The sequence below is a fragment of the Andrena cerasifolii genome, chromosome 3 (assembly GCF_050908995.1).
Source record: "Andrena cerasifolii isolate SP2316 chromosome 3, iyAndCera1_principal, whole genome shotgun sequence".
Taxonomy (NCBI): Eukaryota; Metazoa; Arthropoda; class Insecta; order Hymenoptera; family Andrenidae; genus Andrena; species Andrena cerasifolii.
The window spans coordinates 1,486,065-1,507,695 of NC_135120.1; the positions used below are offsets into that span (position 1 = coordinate 1,486,065).

The 21,631-nt window shown below is 40.8% G+C and overlaps 1 protein-coding gene and 1 pseudogene across 2 annotated transcripts in view; one reads left to right on the forward strand and one right to left on the reverse strand.

The window, feature by feature from the left end:
* LOC143367004 (SET domain-containing protein SmydA-8) overlaps positions 1-21,631 on the forward strand; it is a 217,464-nt gene that overhangs the window by 106,537 nt on the left and 89,296 nt on the right. For both annotated transcript variants that reach the window (XM_076808589.1, XM_076808591.1), the window contains exon 6: positions 337-493. In XM_076808589.1, coding sequence (XP_076664704.1) covers positions 337-493 — 157 coding nt within the window. The remainder of the gene's footprint in view (positions 1-336; positions 494-21,631) is intronic.
* Positions 9,066-13,378, reverse strand: LOC143367156 (uncharacterized; annotated as a pseudogene).

A 21,631-nucleotide genomic window follows, 5' to 3' on the forward strand; every position in this document is an offset into this window, starting at 1 on the left:
TGTTTATTTTCTGAATGAGTAATTTCATTACAATTTATTGAGTGTATATTGTTTTTGTGTTTCATTTAAGTATCCGGAGCTACCCGGTCTTCCCCTATAATGTGAATTGCAGGAAGCATTTAAATTTTTATTATGTACTATATATGTTGTTTCCTATTGAAAAGCAGCATAATACATTTTGATTTTTGTCTGTTAAAGTGCTTGGTTACATGGTTCATGTTTATGTGACTAGGTACTTCAACAAGTAACCTTCGTTTAACATGTTTGATGTTCCAAACTTTGTTCTTTAATCTTTTCCAATATAGGATGTCATGAATAAAAATCTTATTGTTTTAGGACAGCATATTTCCATCTGTTACACGGATGCATTATGGAGTACTGCGAACAGACGGTATTATCTCTCTGAAACAAAATTTTTTGATTGTGTCTGCGATAGGTGCAAAGATCCTACAGAATTCGGCGTCATGTATAATTCTATAAAGTGCAATGAAATGTAAGTTTTCGTAAGTTGTAATATGAATGAATATTTTAACACTTTAAGTAGCGCAAGTTTCTGAAAAATGTCTCATCAAGTTGGTTAGACCTTTCCGAACTATCGTTTCTATTGGGAAAATATTGTTCAGCTTGCTCCTCGCTTTGAACATATACCGACATTATTAATTAACATTTGACGACAGTACTGCCATTGGAAAGACGAGGTTATTCCGATGGAAATGAGTCAAAATACGATTACATTTAATTGCGTATATTTTGAATCGCTAATGAATTCCGTAGATCAACTATAAATGATGTATGATTAAAAATGAGGTCAGGTATAAACTCATTTTCATCAGAAGAATTTAGCCAATCCACTGATGATACTTTCATGAACATCAAAGAGGGAATACAGAAATTACAATTGTCATTACTAGTTGACTCAATTGATGCTCGACTGTCGCACAAGCAAAGGATCTCTGAGGTGGCGAAGAACAACGAGAATACCGTGCTTGGTTTTTTTTATCACAGAAAAAATTCGAGGTCACTCGGACAATATTATCAATGCATCCCAAAAAATATCGACGTAAAAACGCCAAAACTGGGTACAGAATACAACTCTCCCGGTGTAGAAACACGCCAACGCCATTTAAAGTGTTAATTAGTCTCTAAATATAGGTATAATGTTCCCTATATAGTGTTCGGCAATAGCTAAAAGAAAAGGACAATGTTAAGTTTGTAGAGTGATCACTAACCTGAGCGTGTGTACCGATTTCTACATACATGTCGTTTGAAAAATCTCGTTAGGTCAAATTGATTGACACCATTTTTAACTTTCAAATCAGATGGGATTACTTCGAAAAATGGTCTCGAAATTCGCGATTTTGCGTTTTTGAACAAAAAAAGCAGATTGGGTCTTGTTGTGCCGAAAAATAGGTAGTTCTTAGTGAAATTTTTGTACAAACACGGTTTTGTCAAACTAATTTAAGGTTCGGCAGGCTGTTCTATTGTATCTTGAACTATTGTTCTGAATTTTGGTGTGATAGTGAAAACAAAAACATTGTAGATACAATGTGCTGACTGAAAGCGTTGAAAAAAATGGGGTGGTCCTGGCGTTGACGGAAAGTACTGTAAGGGTTATCTAAAACAGAAAAAAGAAAACAGATTTTTAATAAATATGAATGTGACTATCTGTGGTAGTAGATTTATTGCCATATCTGTTACCGTTCCTTTTTATTTAAAGAAGTTTTCCTGATTCTTGGATGAAATCTTTTTCAGATTCAAATCAGGACGATTCATCTTTTTCAGAAGGCTGCTATTTTAACATTTTTTTATTTTTCTTAATGAATCTACTACCACAGATAACCACATTCGTATAGATTAAGTATCTCTTTTCCTTTTTATGTTTCAGATAACCCTTACAGTATTTTCCGTCAACGCATAGGAACTTTACGAATTGTTTGTAGCAGAGTTTCTAAAAAATTTTGAAGAGGAAAGGAGTGGTCGATATAGTACATAGATCATTAAATGAGCAGGAATTCGTAGCCTTCGGGGTAGGATGAGCAGAGGAGTGTTTCCAAATAGACGGCACTGTTCCGGTGGAGAGGGAAAAATTATGAATATGTATGAAAGGATTCAGGAAGAATGGAAGAATATACAACCCCTGGCAATAAGTTTGGAACCAAACGCAAAAATACGAAATTAACGAGAAACACCAATATTTTTTATGTATAATATGCAACGGTATATATATATATACACACATACTTTTTTCCAGAACATCGGTCCGTTCCATACTTATTTCCCAGACACATTTTGTTTCTTCCATATTTTGTATTATATAATAAACAAAATTCTTAATTATTTTTGGTGCTTTTACTTTCAAATAGACCAATTTAACATTACCACGCGTTTCATATATATACCGTTGCATATTATACATAAAAAATATTGGTGTTTCTCGTTAATTTCGTATTTTTGCGTTTGGTTCCAAACTTATTGCCAGGGGTTGTAGTATGTCAGCCGCAACGTCATAATATGGTCCGGCTGACGCGGGTCTAATGGCCTTCCGTGCGGCCAAGGTGTTATCTCCAGAGATAGGATCAAATTTGAAATGAGAATTACCAGTCGCAAGAAGTAAGTACTTATTTTATAATTAGATCAGGACTTATCGTAGTTGTGGGAATAGCGGCAATGAAATAATTATTAAGGGGGTAGACACGGGTAATGCAGCACGCTGTATACCGACATAATCTGGTCCGAAACACGGGTTTGGGATTTTTCATTTTTCGTCCTTATATGAGCAGATCTTGGGCTGGGCTAGGACTCATTCGAAAGAGAGAGGTTCACTAATGCGGAGCGCTCTGCTCAGGGTTCAACTAGATTGTACTGATATCTAATAATATGAGTATCCAAAGTAGAGCAAAAGTGGACAAAATACACTCGCAGATTCCAAGTATTTTTAGGTCACTAAAAGAGTTTTGTGACTCAAATGGTGAGCAGAGTGCTCAGAATTGAACCTTCCTCTTTCGAATGAATCCTTACCCAGCCGAAAATCTGTTTATATAAGGACGAAAAAGGAAAAATCGTGACTGCATTCCCAAATACGAGTTCCGCCATATTGGCGATAATACAGAGCAAGTCACGTGGCAAATTTAGTTCAGGTAGTGGATACTAGATGGCGCCTACTCAGGAGAACTGACAACGTGGAATCATAGCAAAACTGAAGCATTACCTGGATAACATGGACATCTGGATACATGTGCCACAGTAAATACTTGATGCAGTCAATGTATGCATTTTCGTACAATTGTAGGTTAGGTTTTATGCATTTTAGGCATACATTGAGTAGGAACTGCTAGGAACTGTATACATTTACTAAATTAACGCTTTTACTGTAACACATACATCACTTGAAATCGCTGTCGAATTTAAGTTATAATTATATGGCCTCATTATTTAAAATAAAAAAAAGAGATTGGAACTTTTTTTATGAACTGATATCGTATTTTCAGAATGTGGAAGTTACAGCAATTATTTGCAATTATTGCTCTTGTTATTATTCTTCCGACTATTGTATAAAACATACAAGGAAAAGTCTTCAAACCGGTCAATAGTTGACTCCCTGATTTTTTTGTAAATCTTTATGGTCCTATGCACAGATGGACATTATTTAAATAAAAGTATAAAATTCTCTATAGCTTCGGGTATTTATTAGTTTCCTTTGTTTATTCGAAGAACTTTCATTTTGGGCTTAGAATAATGTTTCATCTTTCATTGTATCTTTATCCTATGGTCGTATTCACATATATTGGCCTGTCGATTCTTTTTCGCGAACAACGATCGAGGAGAAATCAGCCACCACCTTCTGACGATCGTGAATTTGCCAGTTGGAATTGTGTGGCCCTCAAAGTGTATGGAGGGGCAACGGAAATGCTGCCTGGCTCCGTTTGAACGTAGCCGTGTGGCTGTTATTTATTCTTATTGTTAGCGTAATAGTTGTGTACATTACGAAGCTATGCGTAGACCAATACGAGATGAAGCTATCGAGAAAGAATCAATGTTTTGACCAATAAAATTCCTGAATTTTCACGGAACTAACGCACACCTATTCTGATGTACGTATATCTACATTCAGAGCTCGATTTCGCATACATGTCAGGAGCTTGGCGCTATCCCCACCATTCCTGGCACACCCTTGTTCTGCGAGATAGACCGATAGCGATTTAGAAAACGTTGAGAAAAGGAGCACCGAGGCAGGCAAGCGGTATGCTAGGAGAATACGCATGACAAAACTCACCGACCAATATATATATATATATATATATATATATATATATATATATATCTGGATACGACCTTAGAAGCTCGAATAACTGACGAGAGCCTTTGTCGCCCGAGCCGCGCGAGATTGTCGTTGCTCGTCGATGTGTCATCGATTATATAGAAACCAAATTTATTTATTTTTCATCATATCAATATGATAGTGCCACCAATGTATTCCTGGCATTCTCCCGATTAAATTGACAGAAAATAATTTAAATCAGACTATTTTTAACGAAACGAGCTTTCAGTTCTGCAAACAAATTATCACGTAATTTCCTCAATCATGGTCCGAATTATATCATTTTGGGGGCGAATTCGATCGAGAATACATGAGGAATGGATTGACGTCACTTATGCAAAGGTCTGATTATAATTGCAAAACTGCAGATTTGTCACTGTGTAATGAGTTACCGAGGTGGGGCGATGATCTTGCCCCCCACCACGCGCCCGACCGATGTAGCGAGACCGCGCTATGCTAACGGTCTCCCCCCCCCCCCCCACTCGTCCGCAATTACCGGGAACAGGCGCGAGAGGGTCACGCACCGAGTGACTCTTAGTGCTGCGATTTAGAGTGCTTCCGTGCTTGCCTTTCGTCTTGATTTGGTCGGGTAGTACTATAATGTGCTTTGTATGTCCTGCAGTTTTACTGGCCTTCCTCTTCCTTTTCTTTCCCCTTCTTCTTTTCCCTCGGTTATGTTTCTACTTTTGGTCTTAAGTCTGAATATTCTTCTCTTCGTGTTATGTTGTTGATGAGGTGGTATTGTTTGTGTTGTGTTCTTGTCGTTACACCAGGTTTCCTTTTCTTTCATTACTTGTTTCGCAAATTCCTTGAAATGTGGGAATGTGTTTTCTTCCACCAAGTTACGTAGTTCGCAAGGCCAACGGATGTTCTGTTGTTCTATTTGCAATTTAAGTTTGCACCGGGGTTCGTCATAGTGTAGACATTCATATATTATGTGTCTGACAGTGTCATTTTGTCCGCATCTGCATTTGTCCGTAGCTGCTATTTTAAGCATATATAGCTTGTGCCTTATTTTTCCATGACCCGACATCAGTTGTGCAGTGTGAAAGCCCATTTTTATCCATTGTGATTCAAGTCTCTGTTTCATGTTGTTTGTGAATTCATATGTGAGTCTTCCTTTCGTTGAGTTTTTCCATGCTGCATGTCATTTACTTATTATTTGGTTTCGTATTTGTGGCTTGAGTTCCTTAGTTTCCTGTTTTCCAGGTGATTCATTTTGTAATTGGTAGTGGAGATCTCCAATTTCAAAGGTTATGTTGTTTTTCATTTGGTAAACTGTTCTCCTTTCTTGTAATAGTAAGTTAATTGTGGTGACTCCTGGCAGAACTACTAACGCTTGATTAGATATTGTTCTGTAAGCTTTGGTGACGCGAAGGAGTGCAAAACGCTGTCCCTGTTTGAGTTTTCCGAGGTGGTGCGTATTAACTTTATCGCTCCATCCTGTCGCTGCATATGATGTGAGTACTTTGAAAATTCCACGGTAGAGAATATCCATGTCCTTAAAGCCTACTCCTTTTGTCAGTGATTTGTCTGACATGTGGGGTCATATTTAGTCACAGTCCAAAGTGCAGTCCAAGGTATCTGACCGATTGGGTCATTTTAAGGGACATCTGTCCTATTTTTACCGTGGATATCCGCGTGTCTAGAAAGCACCTTTGACTAGGAGCATTTCCGATTTCTCTTCTGAGAGTTGAAACTTGTGCTGCTTGCACCATTGCACGATTAGTTCGGTGATAGAGTTTGCATTGATTTCAAGCTCTCTTCTTGAATTTCCTGTTATTAGGACAAGCAGGTCGTCTGCGTAAGCAATTGGATCTGGACCTTTCGATTTTATTTCCCGGATGATTTCATCAAACACAAAGTTCCAAAAATAAGGTCCCAGTATAGAACCTTGCGGGATTATCAATGTGCAGTTGAAGCGCGCGCCACTTCACATTATCGTTTCTTGGCATTTATACGGGGTGATTAAAGAATAAAGAGCTAAAGAGCTAAAGTCATCAAATGCGATGCTCGCCAACAATCATGTGTCTCGTTGAGTTTCGTGAGCTTCGACGCTCGAAACCTGCGGGGCCATATAAGGTTGCGTACTAAGCAGTGACGAATCTGAAGTTCCACAATTTCTAATCAGATCTTTAGGAACGTGACGTCAATCGATTCCTTATGTTTTCTCGATCAAATTCGCCCCAAAATTGTTATAATGCGGACCATAATTAAGAAAATTACGTGAAAATTTTGTTTGTAGAATTGAAAGCCCGTTGTATTAAAAATAGTCCGATTTAAATTATTTTCTTTTAATTTAATCGGGAGAATGCCAGGAATCCATTAGTTTCACTTTCAAATTGATACAATGAAAAATAAACAAATTCTGTTTCTGTAGAATCGATGACAACGTCGCAGTAGCACCGGCGAGTGCATTAGCGCATATGAAAAGAAACTAAGACCTCATGTTTTGTGGCTTGGAGGATGGTAAAGCCTCATCAGTGGGGTCTCAATGGGGTTTTAGTTTATTTTCATAAAGAATAAAAGGTATCATTAACTTTAATTTAGGTCTGGTCCGAAATTACATATTTTGTGAAGATGCTCGAATTTGTGTTGAATCGATTGGAACCTTCATTTTTAAGTTATCACTGCAAAACAAAGAAATTTTTTTAAAAAACCTCTTTAATGATCCATCTGTAGCATCATATATAATGCATCTTTTTTTACTAAAAGAACAAGTTTTTTAAAGCTTATGATGTTAATATACTTCATGCCAAAGAAGAAGTCTCAGTTTCAATTTGTTTCTTTGTAATTAATTGAAACAAAAATGCTGCATTTTATACAGGAATGACTGCCTAGTACCCTTAAGGCAGGGCCGGCGCAAGGATGGTTGGCCTTTAATTGATGTTACGGTCTTTAAATGAGATGAGGGTTTTGTGAAAAAGATATGTTTAATATTGATACAACTATAACAAGGTATATATATTCGTATAGCGCAGAGCGACCGCTTCTCCCGCGTGACGGTTGCGTAAGACCATACCAATCCCCAGAAACGCTTCACGGTGAGCGCTCGCCGCGCTTGGAGCCGCATGCCCGCCTCCCTACGGCTGTGGTCTACACATACGCCATAGCAGAGCGCGAGAATAAAAAAATTGGTTCCTTTAACCTCAACAGCTCTCATACAAGAAAAGTTTTGGCGCCCCAAAATTTTTGCACCTGTTTTCTGTTTAATATGATTCGTCTTTAAAAATATAGAATTATATTTACATTTTGCTTATGTAGGAGTGGGATTCCTTTATTATTAAGCGTGCGATATAGTTTTTTAGCGCCCCCTTCGGTTGGCGCTCTTTTGCGGCACAAAACTTGCATAATGGTTCCGCCGGCCCTGTTGAAAGGTGTCAGGTAAAAAGACATCTTTAAGATGAATTTATTTGCATGGAATATTAAAAATATAGTAATGCAATTATCGTACACTCAGTTCAAACGATTGTGGCCGATCGAGATTCGATTGTGGGACAGCTTATCACGGTTGGCTTTTTTCATCGCTAACATTCTACAGTACTTCATGAACATGATGAGGGCACTGCCAAGCCACAGGTTCCTGTCTAGAACACTTCTAATTCATGTTGAAACACCACTGTAGCGCCATCTGCCTATGGTTGTCATAATTACATAGATCTTCGCTATCTGCTCTGTTCGCGATGCTGTAGCGTAAATGATACCAAGAATAAATGTCAAATTACTTTTATTGCAATGAACTTCAAGAAAAATCAATAATTTTGATACTATAACGATAAACTTGTAATGTCCACAGTAAATAAATCAACGGATTTATAATGGAAGACACAAATAAATAAAGTGGGATGGTGGGGTAATAAGGAAAATAATTGAAATGAATGTTATGTATTTCGTAGAGATGGTAAGGGTTAGGAAACCAGAATACTGACAAGGAGAGGTTCCTAGATGTCCGTCTCCGATTGCTTTGTATTTTTTATATGTTTTAGAGGACCGAAAAATAAGGTATACGTGTTTTTTATAGCGGCCCGTTTTCATATTGAGGGGGTGAAGCCAACCCCCAAAGTTATAAGATTTTCAGGTGTTCATCTCCGATTGCTTAGGTTTTTGGATATGGTTTAGAGGACCGAAAAAGAAGAAATCGTGTCTTTTTATTTTGGCCTGCTTGAATGTTTAGGGGGGGGGACCACCCCTCCAAAGTTCATACGGGGTACAAAATTGTGTTGAGTAAAACTTCATATAAATTTCGTTTGCATCATAATTTACTGTATGGACGATGTTCTTGTCGTCAGTCACCCTTATTGGATGGTAAACTACCCGCAATCGCTTAAATACGTATTTGAGAGACTTGAAAAGTGTAAAAAATGTCATAAAAAAACTTAAAAAACCATAGACACAAATTATTTTATGATGACACATCAGTGGTTTTATGCCCTCCCATTGCTACTGACAATGAGGGGTGAACAACCCCTAGTTAGTCAGCTACGTCGGGCTTACAGAATTCAAGCAGACTATTTTGCCAAAATTGACAGCAAAATTATGAAGGTAATTTCAATCTTGCTTAATGAGAAAATAGCCTCCAAGTGCACAATTACATTATTGTAAATAATGAAGACATTTACTTATTGCATTAATTCTTTTTAACTTAATTTTTTAATCTGAATTTCTTACAAAATATATACAGTTTACGAAACGATCACTTAAAAGTATTTGTACTCAACGTATTTGTATATATATATTATCGGAGACCTTACGGTTCATATTTGTCACAAAAGTGGTATTCATGAAAAAAAATGCTTTAAACAATATGCTTTTTTACACCAGGAGCATCTAACTATCGGTGTTTCATCGCAGAGTGCACAGTTCATTTCCGTATTTTGTTCAAAAGCAAAATATACAGGATTCACAAAATCTCCTAACTTTTGTTCTGTGTATCTACTTTTATACCAAGGATACTGGAATAGATTTATATATCTGGGTGGAGACAATTGGTTGTGTACAAGTGATTGTAATTTAATTACATTATTTCTTAAATGAAGATTAACGTCATAGTTATGCAAGAGTACATCATCAGAAAAACGCCTAACATAATTCTTCCACACCCTAAATCCATAAACATCTAGAGGTTGGATTTGTCCAGTGGTACCTTTTGGTATCATCTTAATTAGAATTTCTTTGCCCACTGGTGTCGCATCACGTATATCTTGTTCACAGTGCCCACTCCAAGAGTCTAGCAACAACACATTTGTTTGTTTGGTTTTAGGAAAAAAGACTTCTTCCAACCAGGTTTTGAAATGAGCTGCAATATTAAATTAAATTCCGTCGTAACTACACATATATGTACAGTTCATTTTCAATTACCAATAAAAATTATCTTTAATTAAGATAATTTCAAAATATACATTACCAGATATGAGTTTTCCAGATTTTGATGCTGCAAATTCTCCATTTGCTTCTTGCAAGACCATAAAGAGGGGTGACAACAATCTTCCATCCGCAGTTATTGTTGGTTGTATTGTATAGCTATGTGTCGTTGAAAATACAGATTGTATTTTCCCAAATTTTGTATTACATACTCGGAAATTTGTGCTAATCTTTCTCGTTTGGTTCCTCCTGTTTCAATTTGATGAGCTCATCGCCGTAAATGCCGTTCAGAAGAAACATTTCAAATTATGTTGAACTGTGTTAAGCTTGCGCTTTTTCCCTTCACCATTCCAAAATGTAACTGCTCTCCGCTTATAGTCAACATCAACATCTTTATCACGTTGAAAACAAACTCCTGTATATGTTTCTTCAGACCAATTTTCAGCATTATCATCTTCATCAACAGCTTCAACTTCACACTCTTTAAACTGATCCATAAAGTCCAATGAAAACTGTTCCGAAACTTCGTCTACATTAGTAGTATTGCAAGGAGAGTTCTAACTCTGGTCCTCTGAGGGGAGCGCGAGGGGCGGGAGGAAGTGAGGGCGCGCGAGGGAGTGCGGTGGGGGGGAACACTGGACGCGGGGAGCGGGGAGCGGGAGATTGGTTGTGCGCGCACGAGCCGCGGAGTGGGGGAAGCTGTAATCATGAAGGGGATCAGTCCGGGCCGAGCCGCCGCGGAGACCTCTCCAGACCTGGCCCACCGTTGGAAATTTCCACAGAGGGAGAAGAGACGACCCCCGAAAATTTGTTTTTCAGGCGTTGATTCACCGCCAGAATTTTTTCCCCCAAATATTTTTTCTAAACCAGATCCGTCGCCGGAATATTTTTTTCCAATCCAACATATACTTTCTCCCAACGCAGAGAAATAATGATTTGTTAATCAACAATCTACCGAACCATTATGTATAAAACAGACATGTTTTTTTTTTTAAACAAATGTGCAGCATTCTAAAGCGTTCGGATTTAACGCTGCAGCGTATTGCGCGATAACGTGTAATTTGACTCCTCTGGAGCAGCCGTGCCGGATGATATCATTTTCACGGTGTGAAGAAGTAACGAACGAATCATAGAATTATGCGGCATCAGCAGAAATAGTATCTCTCCAACGCGATGTCTTCCTCCATCTTGCCACTCTTCAAAGCCTGATGTTTCTTTCGAATGGATTCGCCCTTTTTTTGCAATTTCCTTTGCTATTCTCTCGCGATCATTAATCTCCAGACTATCGATATCAATCATTGTTGTACCACAGACGTTGCTTTCCCACCGACGTATCGACGACAATTGACCATCTCACGGTACCGCAAACTCGTGAAATCCCTTTCTATAACGTCCATTGGACATCGCGCTATTCGTGTCTATTACCGCGAAACCATACTCCCGTTGCCAACAATTACGACACAATGCGCAGAAATCCTCGTAAGACATATCAGTGTTTACGTGATCGTTGTACACATGTTTCGAGTTGGTACCATCCTGCTTAAACAGAATCAATAGATTCGCATTGTCGCGTATAAGATGTTTTGGAATGTTTGCATATGTCTGACAGAGATAGAAACAGTCAACGTTCGAGTGGCGCTCCATTGCAAAGTATTCCCTTATCGTATCTTGCTTGTCACATGCCACGTCATCAAAGATAAAAATGGAATTCGGAATCGATTCGCTCGGTGGGATGACGTTACTGATATTCGAAAACGTAAGGTAGCCAATTTCATCTATCGGAGTCCATGAATTCTCCAAATACTGATATTTCGGCTGTTGCAACGACTTGGAATACACGTACACGTTCTCGAAGCACACGCCGTGAGGACTTTCCAACAAGCTCACCAGCACGTTGGTCTTTCCACAATATGATGGACCGCAAATGACGCAACGTATAGTGTTTGGTAGCATGCTGCCATGTTTGCGTCTTGTTTTTGAGGACATCATTTGCAATTTAACATCAAAATTTGTCACGCGTATCATCACAGGTTGTCGCACGATTCGCATGCTCTCTCTCTCCGCAAACAGCGAAATTGATTTTGATACATCGAAGCTGCGGTGCGCTCTATTTATAGGCTCGCGCCGGAGCAAAACAGCTCAGTATTCAAAATGCTTCTCGTTCTGTCAGATAATTGCGATATTCGAAACTTAACCTCTGAGCAGCTGAAATATATACCAAAGATTATTCTAGTGCGCGAGTTTGGCAGACACATTGACGATTTGTGGGACAGACTTCCCGAGCATATAAAAGCCGATTCTGAGGTTCAGCAGTGTCGTCGGTGTTTGGAACATTATAATCGCCCTTGGCAGCGAACGCATATCGACGGTCCAGCACCATTGATAAAAAGCTGTGGCGAATGTCCTCGACGAGAGTAAAGAAAGATCGTGGTTTGTTAAATCGCGCAATAAACGCGCTAGCTATCGAAGTACATATCCCCGGATACCAGTTTTGTGGTCCAGGAACTCGTGTGGCAAAACGATTGGCTAGAGGTGATCAAGGCATCAATCCGTTGGACGCAACGTGTCGCGAACATGATATTGCGTATTTGCGTAGCAACGACCTCGGCGAACGACACGCGGCAGATAACGTTCTCGCTGACAAAGAGCGAAAACGCATCGTTGCGCGAGACTCGACTCTGGGTGAAACAGGTGCTGCTACGGCTGTTTGGGCAGATATGAAGGCCAAGACGAAAATCAGAATGGGGATGAAAACAAAAATCCGCAAAAGGACTCCAAAGAGAGCACCGAAAAAGCGGATTCTTCCGGTAGCAAAACGTGGTGGTATATTACCACTTCTCCCGCTGCTAGGTGTTCTCGGATAATTAGCTGGTGGAGCGGCGGGGATCGCCAAGGCGGTAAACGATGATAAGGCGGCCCAACATCAGTTGCAGGAAATGCAACGTCATAATCGCTCCATGGAAGGTCGTGGACTTTATCTCACACCATACAAGCGTGGACAGGGAATATCAAAACGAAAAAAAAAACGCCGAAAAGAAAATAAAAATGCCGGCGGGCGTAACTACCGATGCGCAATTGGAGGAGTTGGCAAAACGTATGCATATTTCATTCTTTTGAGCTGTTTTTATGCGCAATGCACTACCTGTCGGAGGTGTATGTCGAAACGAGAGCGGTATCGTAAATTTGGACAATGTCGAGGGGTCGGGGACTCATTGGGTGACGTATGCGAAGAGAGGGTGTCGAGCTATATATTTCGATAGCTTCGGGAATCTTTGACCGCCTAAGAAATTGGTACAATATCTGGATAAAGATGTTGTGAAAATTGAACACAATCGAACGGCTTATCAGAAGTATAATCAGGGCAATTGCGGAGAACTATGTCTACGCTTTCTACAAGCGATCGGCACCAAATTTAAGGATTGACTTCCCACTACTCTGATTCAGTACTAGTCGAGTCGTACAGCTCGGAATATGTCGTTAAAATTCACTCCAACCGGTAAGAGTAGCGCCCTCGCGGTGAACTACTTTCCACCGATAGATTTGCGAGATTATGATTACGAGCTTGGTCTAACAACCTTTGAAACTTATCATACAATATCGAACATCGACTCGAGCAATGATAAATTCTACTTCACCACAAACTATGACCTCAACAACAACAGCGTCGATACCGGTCATGAATACATTAGGATTCCCCATGGCTCCTACGAACTAGACGCCATCGCCAAGTAACTGAAGCAGCGATTACTCGAACGGTATCCTCAAAATCTCGAGGACACTGACAACGGTGACAATGATGTGTATCCTCTAGTATTGCATCCCAACAACAACACCATGAAAAGTGAGCTGTACTGCTCGTTTGCCGTAAATTTTACAAAGTCCAATAACATTGGATCGCTACTGGGATTCTCGACAAATCGGGTATTAGAGCCTGGACGGTGGCACGAATCGGACGATCCAATAAGTATCATGAACGTAAACATTATTCGCATCGAATGTAGCGTGACCGCTGGTGCGTACGGCAATGGGAAGCGCGTACATACGATACATCAATTTTCTCCGAGAGTCCCAACAGGATATAAGATATCGGAAACGCCCGCACAGATCATTTACCTTCCGATCACCACACGGGTCATTACGGATCTAACGATACGCATTGTGGATCAAGACGGACGGTTGCTCGATTTTCGAGGTGAAAAGATTACCATCAGACTGCACGTACGACGGCGTCGACGATAATACGTGTGGTGTGAATGAATGAGATGCTTGTGTTGAACGACTCCAGAAACACGTTTCTTCCAAGTGAAATTGTGTGTAACTGCAACTGCAACAACAACAACAACAACTCCTCTGATTACGCTAAAAAGAAGAGGCTCAGTGCTGCAAACATTACATTTTTTAAATCACTGGGATTCATTGTGCACATTTAAGTTGAATAATGGCAGACATTCTAAGCATTGGAGGGAAGCCGACGTTTGATGATCGCATCGTCACGGTTGAGACTCATACATACAACCCATACGTCAACACGACGTTTGGACACAGCGATGAGATAAGAATACCTATACAGCAGCAGGATTTATACACACTGCCGCGTGAAAGTTTTCTCTACGTGGAGGGGAAATTGACGATAAATAAGCCGAATGATGCATCAACGGTGATGTTGGGAAATAATTTCATGGCATTCATATTTGATGAGATTCGATATGAGCTGAATGACGAGGAGATTGATCGCAACCGAAATGTTGGAATAACCAGCACGATGAGTGGATAGTGAAAAATCATTTCAATTTTTGCATCCCGCTCAAATATTTGCTGGGATTTTGCGAGGACTACAGACGCATGGTTATTAATGCACGTCACGAATTGATTTTAATACGATCGCGCAACGATAACAATTCTCTAATAGGATCACCGATGTTAGAACCAGAAATTGACTTAGTTAAAATGCACTGGTGGATGCCTTATGTGACGCTGAATGATGTTAATAAGCTATCATTGCTACGTGCTTCGGAAAGTGGACAAAACCTGAGCATTAGTTTTCGCTCCTGGGATCTGTACGAGTTTCCCCTCTTACAGAGTACGACCAAGCATTCGTGGGATGTGAAGGCAGCTGCACAGCTCGAGAAGCCGCGATACATTATCTTTGCTCTACAGACTGCTCGAAAGAATGTGATGACCGGAGATGTTACTCAGTTCGACAACTGCAAATTGACTAATGTAAAACTTTTTCTCAATTCGGAATTTTACCCGTACGATGACATGAACTTGTACTTTGACAAGAATAGGCACGCCATCCTGTTTAACGTGTACACGCATTTCCGTAAATCGTATTACGGACATAGTTGCAACGAGGCATTATTCACCGTGGCCCAATTTTTGCAATTTTGTCCCCTCGTGGTGATTGATTGCTCGCGACAAAATGTGTCGATCAAGCATTGCACCGTGGACGTGCGCATAGAATTCGACTGTAATGAGAAGGTGCCTGCAAGTACTACAGCCTACTGTCTAATTCTGCATGATCGGGTGGTTGAATACAATCCGCTGACAAACGTTTTGTGCAAAATCAATTAAATTGCTACGCTATTTGCCCACCCTCTCATGTGCCAAATTCGTACAAAATTTCATCGTGAAAATCGAGTTGCCTTACGAGAAAGAACACATTCTCCTGTCTGTCTTTAAAGCGTGCGGACTTCTAAATTGTATCGATATTGGGCATACCAACATTTGTTGATCTGCAAGGGTTCATCGTTGATGGATGATTTGTTGTCAAGGAAGTGGCTGTCCTACGAATGGGAACAATTCTTTCGCACTATATTTTTGGGAGTTTGATGCCGCAATATGTTCTTACGAAATCCGACAAATCGAGCATTCGATGGTTGGTGGCAAAACATCATGGACTACGGTGGGAAGATGGAGACGTTCCGTACAGTATGGTTAAACAGCTAATTACGAAAGCTGTTGTCGATGCGATCGATGAAGAAGATGACACACCTCATATCGTATACGTTAAAGGTCTGTGCTGCAGAAACGCGACTGGTTTGTGGATTTCCTCGATGAAAATACGAGAGCGGATGTGATCATTGAGACGCTGGACATTGACTACAAGGATATCAAATCTCTAAATAAGCTAAATGTAGTTAATACTCTGCGATGTAACAGACATGCAAAGCACTGTGCTTTACAATATGTGTTTAAAATATTCAACTGGTGGTCTAAGCATCAGAGAGAAATGCATAAATAAAAATATAATCAATTTTACTGTATAATAATATGTTTTACTTCATCCTCCTCAACCACCTGTATGCGATGTATGCTAGATTAAGACAATTGCTATAATTATTATGTCAAAGTGGCTCAATGCACATTCGATACGTGTTCAGATTGATACCATACACGTTCATGGTGGTACGATAGAAGACAATTGCTATAATTATTATGTAAAAGTGGCTCAATACACATTCGATACGCGTTCAGAGTGGTACCATACACGTTCAGAGTGGTACCGTACACGTTCAGAGCGGTACCATACACCTTCACAGTGGTACGATAGATGTTCAATACGTGATCAATGTTGTTCGATAGATGCTTGATACACGTTCAGAGTGGTACGATAGATGTTCAATACGTGATCCAAGTGGTTCGACAGATGTTAGATACACATTCAATGTGGTATGATGTAGCCGAATGATGTGTTTAAAGAAGAAGGGAAGCGGTTCGGTTCAGCCAAATGGTGAGTGCGAAGGAGAAAAATGGAATGGTCAGCGAAGATGAAGGTGATGAGCAAAGACATCCTACTTTGCAAAGCTACTTACGCACTTCTCGGTTTCAAGATAAGGGTTTACATCCGTGAGCCTGGAGATGCTGCGAGACCAGTTGTCTTTCAATCGCGGACAACAATTGTCATAGAAGTGCTCCAGTACTCTGACAGAAAAAAATGGGTCTCGAGCGTATAACACCCCAGCGTGATCCGTCGCCATGTCGGGATAACCCAGAGGTATGTACTTTACAATATTTTGACATTTATCATGTTTAACCTTTGAAATCGAGTGAGATCAAATCATGTGATCGTTCCAATATTATATCGCGGGTTTCTATGTTTTAGCACTTGCCACCATTGTTACCATCCTCATCATCGCCTTCGCCGTCACCGCCTCCAGTGGTATGTAATACATTGTATTGCTATGTGTGTGTGTGTGTGTTTCTTTTTGCTGTATTAGTCTTACATCGACGTTTGTGTTCTAGAACCAGGAAATGCTATTCGCCCAACTGATGCTGCTGGCGCAAATCATGGTGGAGGCTGCACCCCCGGTGGAGACTGCGCCTCCGGTAGTGCCTCCCCACGAGCCAACGATGCGGCGGCATTCGGGCCCGGTGGTCGGACCGATGCTGGCGGCTCAGCTGCGGCAGCCCTGGGTGCCATATCGGCGAGTGGGGTCCCCATCGCCACCGTCGCCGCCATGGAATGACGTGCGACGGTTGCGGCAGTCGCTGCCGCAGCCACCGGCGGCGTCAGCGGTATCATCATCGTCACACCCCGAGCGGAGTGGATTGTTGCTGCCGCCACCACCATCGCCGCCATGCCCATCTCCATCCCCTGACCGGCCCCTCGGGCTACTCAAACCACCGCCGTCGTCGCCATCTCCACCTCCCGAGTGGCCCGAGGGGCTATTCACACCATCGACGTCGCAATCGTCGTCACCAAAGTGACTTTTTTTTATATATTTTTTTATTTTATTTTATTTTATTTTATTTTATTTTATTATTATCATTATATTTATATTCTATTTTATATTCTTTATTATTATTTTTTCTTTTATTTTTCATTATCATTACATTTATATTCTTTATTATATTTTTTCATTATCATTATCATTATATTTATATTCTATTTCATATTCTTTATTATTATTTTTTTTCTTTTATTATTCAGTATCATTTTTTCTCTGTAACAATATACAGGGTGTCCCAGAATTGAGGGACATCCCGGAACATGCAATATTCTGATGCAAAAAGACATCGAAAAGTCCTTAACCGTTTTGGGATCTGGGGTTTCGTTTTCGAGATATTAAGAAAAAAGCCCAACCAATCAGAGCGCGAACCTTCCGCTGGAGCTCCCGCGCTAGCGTCGCCGTGCGCCGGGCCGCGCTGCGACTACGAACAAGCAAGGCGGCATGCACCAAAGGAAATTGCGTAGAATGACAAATGAAAAAGACGTAACAAAAAAATCTAATCTTTTGCCATGGTTTGTTTGCCATTTAAAGTGAATAATGAATAAAGGATAAATGGATGACAATCATGAGTAACATAAAAAGACGAATACACAGTTGTTTTTTTTTTTTTTTTTAGAAGAATCGAAAATAATAATTATTTGTAGTGAGAGGATAAAGAACACGTAAATTTCCTTTTTTAATAACGTACAAACGGAAAGGTATGCAACAGGGAACGACCGAAAAGTGATCGTAGTTGGTTATTATGATTAAAATCCGTAGTTACAAATTCTGTGAACACGTGAAGCACTCGGATGTGACTGAAGAACAAACCAATTTTCGAGAAACAACGTACTGCAATCTTGCAGAAAATATCGCGTAACTCGATATAAGTGCTATTTTTAGCGTCATTACAATAGCGTGGGGAAAAAGATTCAAGTCAAATGCAGCTGACCATATATGTTCTGTATGAAAGAAAAACGCTGCCAATTCATTGGCACTTGGCTTCCTCAATTTTTTTTATTTTTTCCAATATTTTAATTTTAGCTTATTTAACTCCCATTGGGGGAGTTTAATGAGCTAAAATTAAATTATTTTGCGGGTATTTGTAATTATAATGACAATTTAGAGCTCCATCTTTATAAAGTACTATTTACCTGAATGTCCTTTGTATTCGCTCAAAGCTACGCGCCTTTTAAATATTTTATATAAGTCCGACGTAGCTGACTAACTGGGGGTTGTTCACCCCTCATTGTCAGTAGCAATGGGAGGGCATAAAACCACTGAAGTAGTCATCATAAAATAATTTGTGTCTATGGTTTTTTATGTTTTTTTTATGACATTCTGTACACTTCTCAAGTCTCTCAAATACGTATTTAAACGATTGCGGGTAGTTTACCATCCAATAAGGGTGACTGACGACAAGAACATCGTCCATACAGTAAATTATGATGCAAACGAAATTTATATGAAGTTTTACTCAACACAATTTTGTACGCCGTATGAACTTTGGAGGGGTTTCACCCCCTAAACATTCAAGCAGGCCAAAATAAAAAGACACGTATTTCTTCTTTTTCGGTCCTCTAAAACATATCCAGAAACCAAAGCAATACGAGATGAATACCTGAAAATCTTATAACTTTGGGGGTTGGTTTCACACCCTAAATATGAAAACGGGCCGCTATAAAAAAGACGTATACCTTATTTTTCGGTCCTCTAAAACATATCCAAAATTCAAAGCAATCGGAGGCCGACACGTGGGAACCTCTTCTTGTGAAATGAACATAGTGTTGTAGTATTTTATTCGTAGCAGGCTTCATAGATTATAATCTAAGACGCTCGTTATTAGTGGAAATGTGTAGAGCAAAGAAATACGCATTTATTTCAAAATCTACTATCCGTTATTTTATGTTAACAACGGGAAAATAAACATAACCGAAACAATGTAAATTAAATTTTGTGACAGGATTGCGCAAACGTGTCTCATATTAAACATTCTCTGTTTACTTCACGCTATATTTGTCACTATTATCCCTACTATCTAAATTTCGCAGCAGAGCGCCTCGGGGGGGGGGGGCGGTTCTAAGGATAACGCAGGGGTTTTTTTGCTGCTATCAGCAGACTACGGCTTAGAATTTTTCGAAGTATACCTTTGAACCCGCGAAACTTCGCGCTCGTTCCACGTGGGTTCTCTCTCCTGTCCTCGTGGACGGTAAAACGGGTAGGTAGCGAGGAAGAGATGTAATAACGAGAGGACGGAGTCTAGAAATTATTTGGGGAGTAGGACAGTGTGGTACCAGTTCTACATCTATCTTTGCATCTTTCCTTACGGGCTCGCGATGTTGAGTCCTGAGTGCGCTCTAAAAGCGGTATCCAATTCAGACAATAAGGAAGATGATGAAAATTCCTCCCAGTCCCCGCAGTCCATAGGTACCATAAGTCGTTAGGTTTCCAGTTCCGTGGTGGGTGGCTATCCCCCTTGCCTGTCTCTCTATGTCGTCCAGTGGGATCGCGTTTGTTATCGCATGGGCATCTTGAAGGGGCCCCTGAGGTTCCTTTTCCTGGTGGTCGGTCAAGATTTTCACCCGATGTTCCGTGAGAGTCGGCAGGATTTCTGAGATGTTTATGCCAATAGATGGTTTGTAGATAGTTGCTAATGTCTCGGTGTCAACTCCTGATGTCCAGATATGATCGGTCCCGATTTTGGCCTGATAATCCCTCCTCAGTTGTAATATTCCAGCACCCTGGAGCACTTCATATTCGGTCGCGTGCTTGTTGCATTGTTCTTGCAGTGCCAGGGTATCATTTATGGAATATAACCAAGTGTTGGATGCGACCATCTTCTTGAGAAAGGTTCGGCTTCCGGGAAGGGCTTGGATGTTACAACTGGACCACTTGATGCTCTGTGATTTTAACAACGCATCCGTCTCGCAGCTTGGGGTGGGTGAAAATTGAATGATATTTTCCTACTTCTCCTTTCGTACAAACTCTAAATAAATTTTATGACGTTTCGAAACATTAACGGTACGCTTCTCGATACGGCAGATGTACCTACCTAGCATTTGTGACGGAAAAGAATTGTCCAGCCTGTGGGCCTGCCGTTCGTGGCGTAGACCTTTGGCAGGTAGGTATCTGTTTCAATAGGCAATGCCCAACGCGTACCATCCGTGGCGTGAACACGACCACCCCCCGGTGCTTGCTATTCCAGCGGGTTTTCTTCCAGTGAAAATCAGTAAATTTGCAAGCGCAATATCTCGAAAACCAGTGGAAATAAGGTGTATACAGTATAGGTTGTTGAATTTGTCTTGGAACGCACTATCAAGTGACTTCTAAATAAAATGGTTCCATTTAAAAAAACCGAACTTGACTATCGTATCGTTTAAAATAATAATCGAAAATAAATCGTCTTGACTAATAAATTTGCCCCCTCAAACCATATATTTTTTTTTCTCCAATAAGTTAGGAGATATCCAGGTGTTCAGTCTTCCCGCGGACACCCTGTAGGTCGGCGCAAGGATCTATTCGCGAAAGACCGCCTAAAGCGTTAGTACGAGCAGTACACCTCTCCCAGAGACCGCCTGTGCGATACGACGTTCGATGTGCCGACACCAGCCCTTGTGAAAGACCAAGCTCTCGTGTAAGCACCCGTCCTAGTGTGGCGGCAGGGTGAGTCCCTGCGCCTTCTTGAACTCTCCTCCTCCACGGCTCCCAAAAGGACAGCGTGAGCCATCGTCTGGAGACGCAGGCCGATATCTGTCATCGATCTTCCAAACAGATTCACCTCTGATCTCGAGAGCGTCCCTACAGCCTCCGTCTCACTCGCTGATTGTGCCCACTGGGTGAACGGACCCCCGGCTCTCCGGCCAGAATCCAGTGGCAGGGTTGGCCTGCCAGTACACCGAACGATCAAATCATCTTTCCCCTTCCACTTCGCCGAACCGCTACCGACGATCGCGATACGCGGCGCGATACCGACCGTGATACGCACTGCGCGGCGCACCACGGTACGCGCCGCGGTACAAACCGTGACTGGCGATAGTCTAAGGTTTAGGTTAAGCCGACTTCACACTGTGTGCTAGCACAGACCTGGCGGTGCTACTTGTATATTAGCAAATAAATTGTCGTACTCCACCTTACTCCAGCGTACAGTCATTCGATCGGCGGCCCTGGTCCACTATCCTGAGCTGACGATATGGTTTCTCCAGCGTGCCACCAGTAACCCCGCTAGTAACGGTTACAGTTT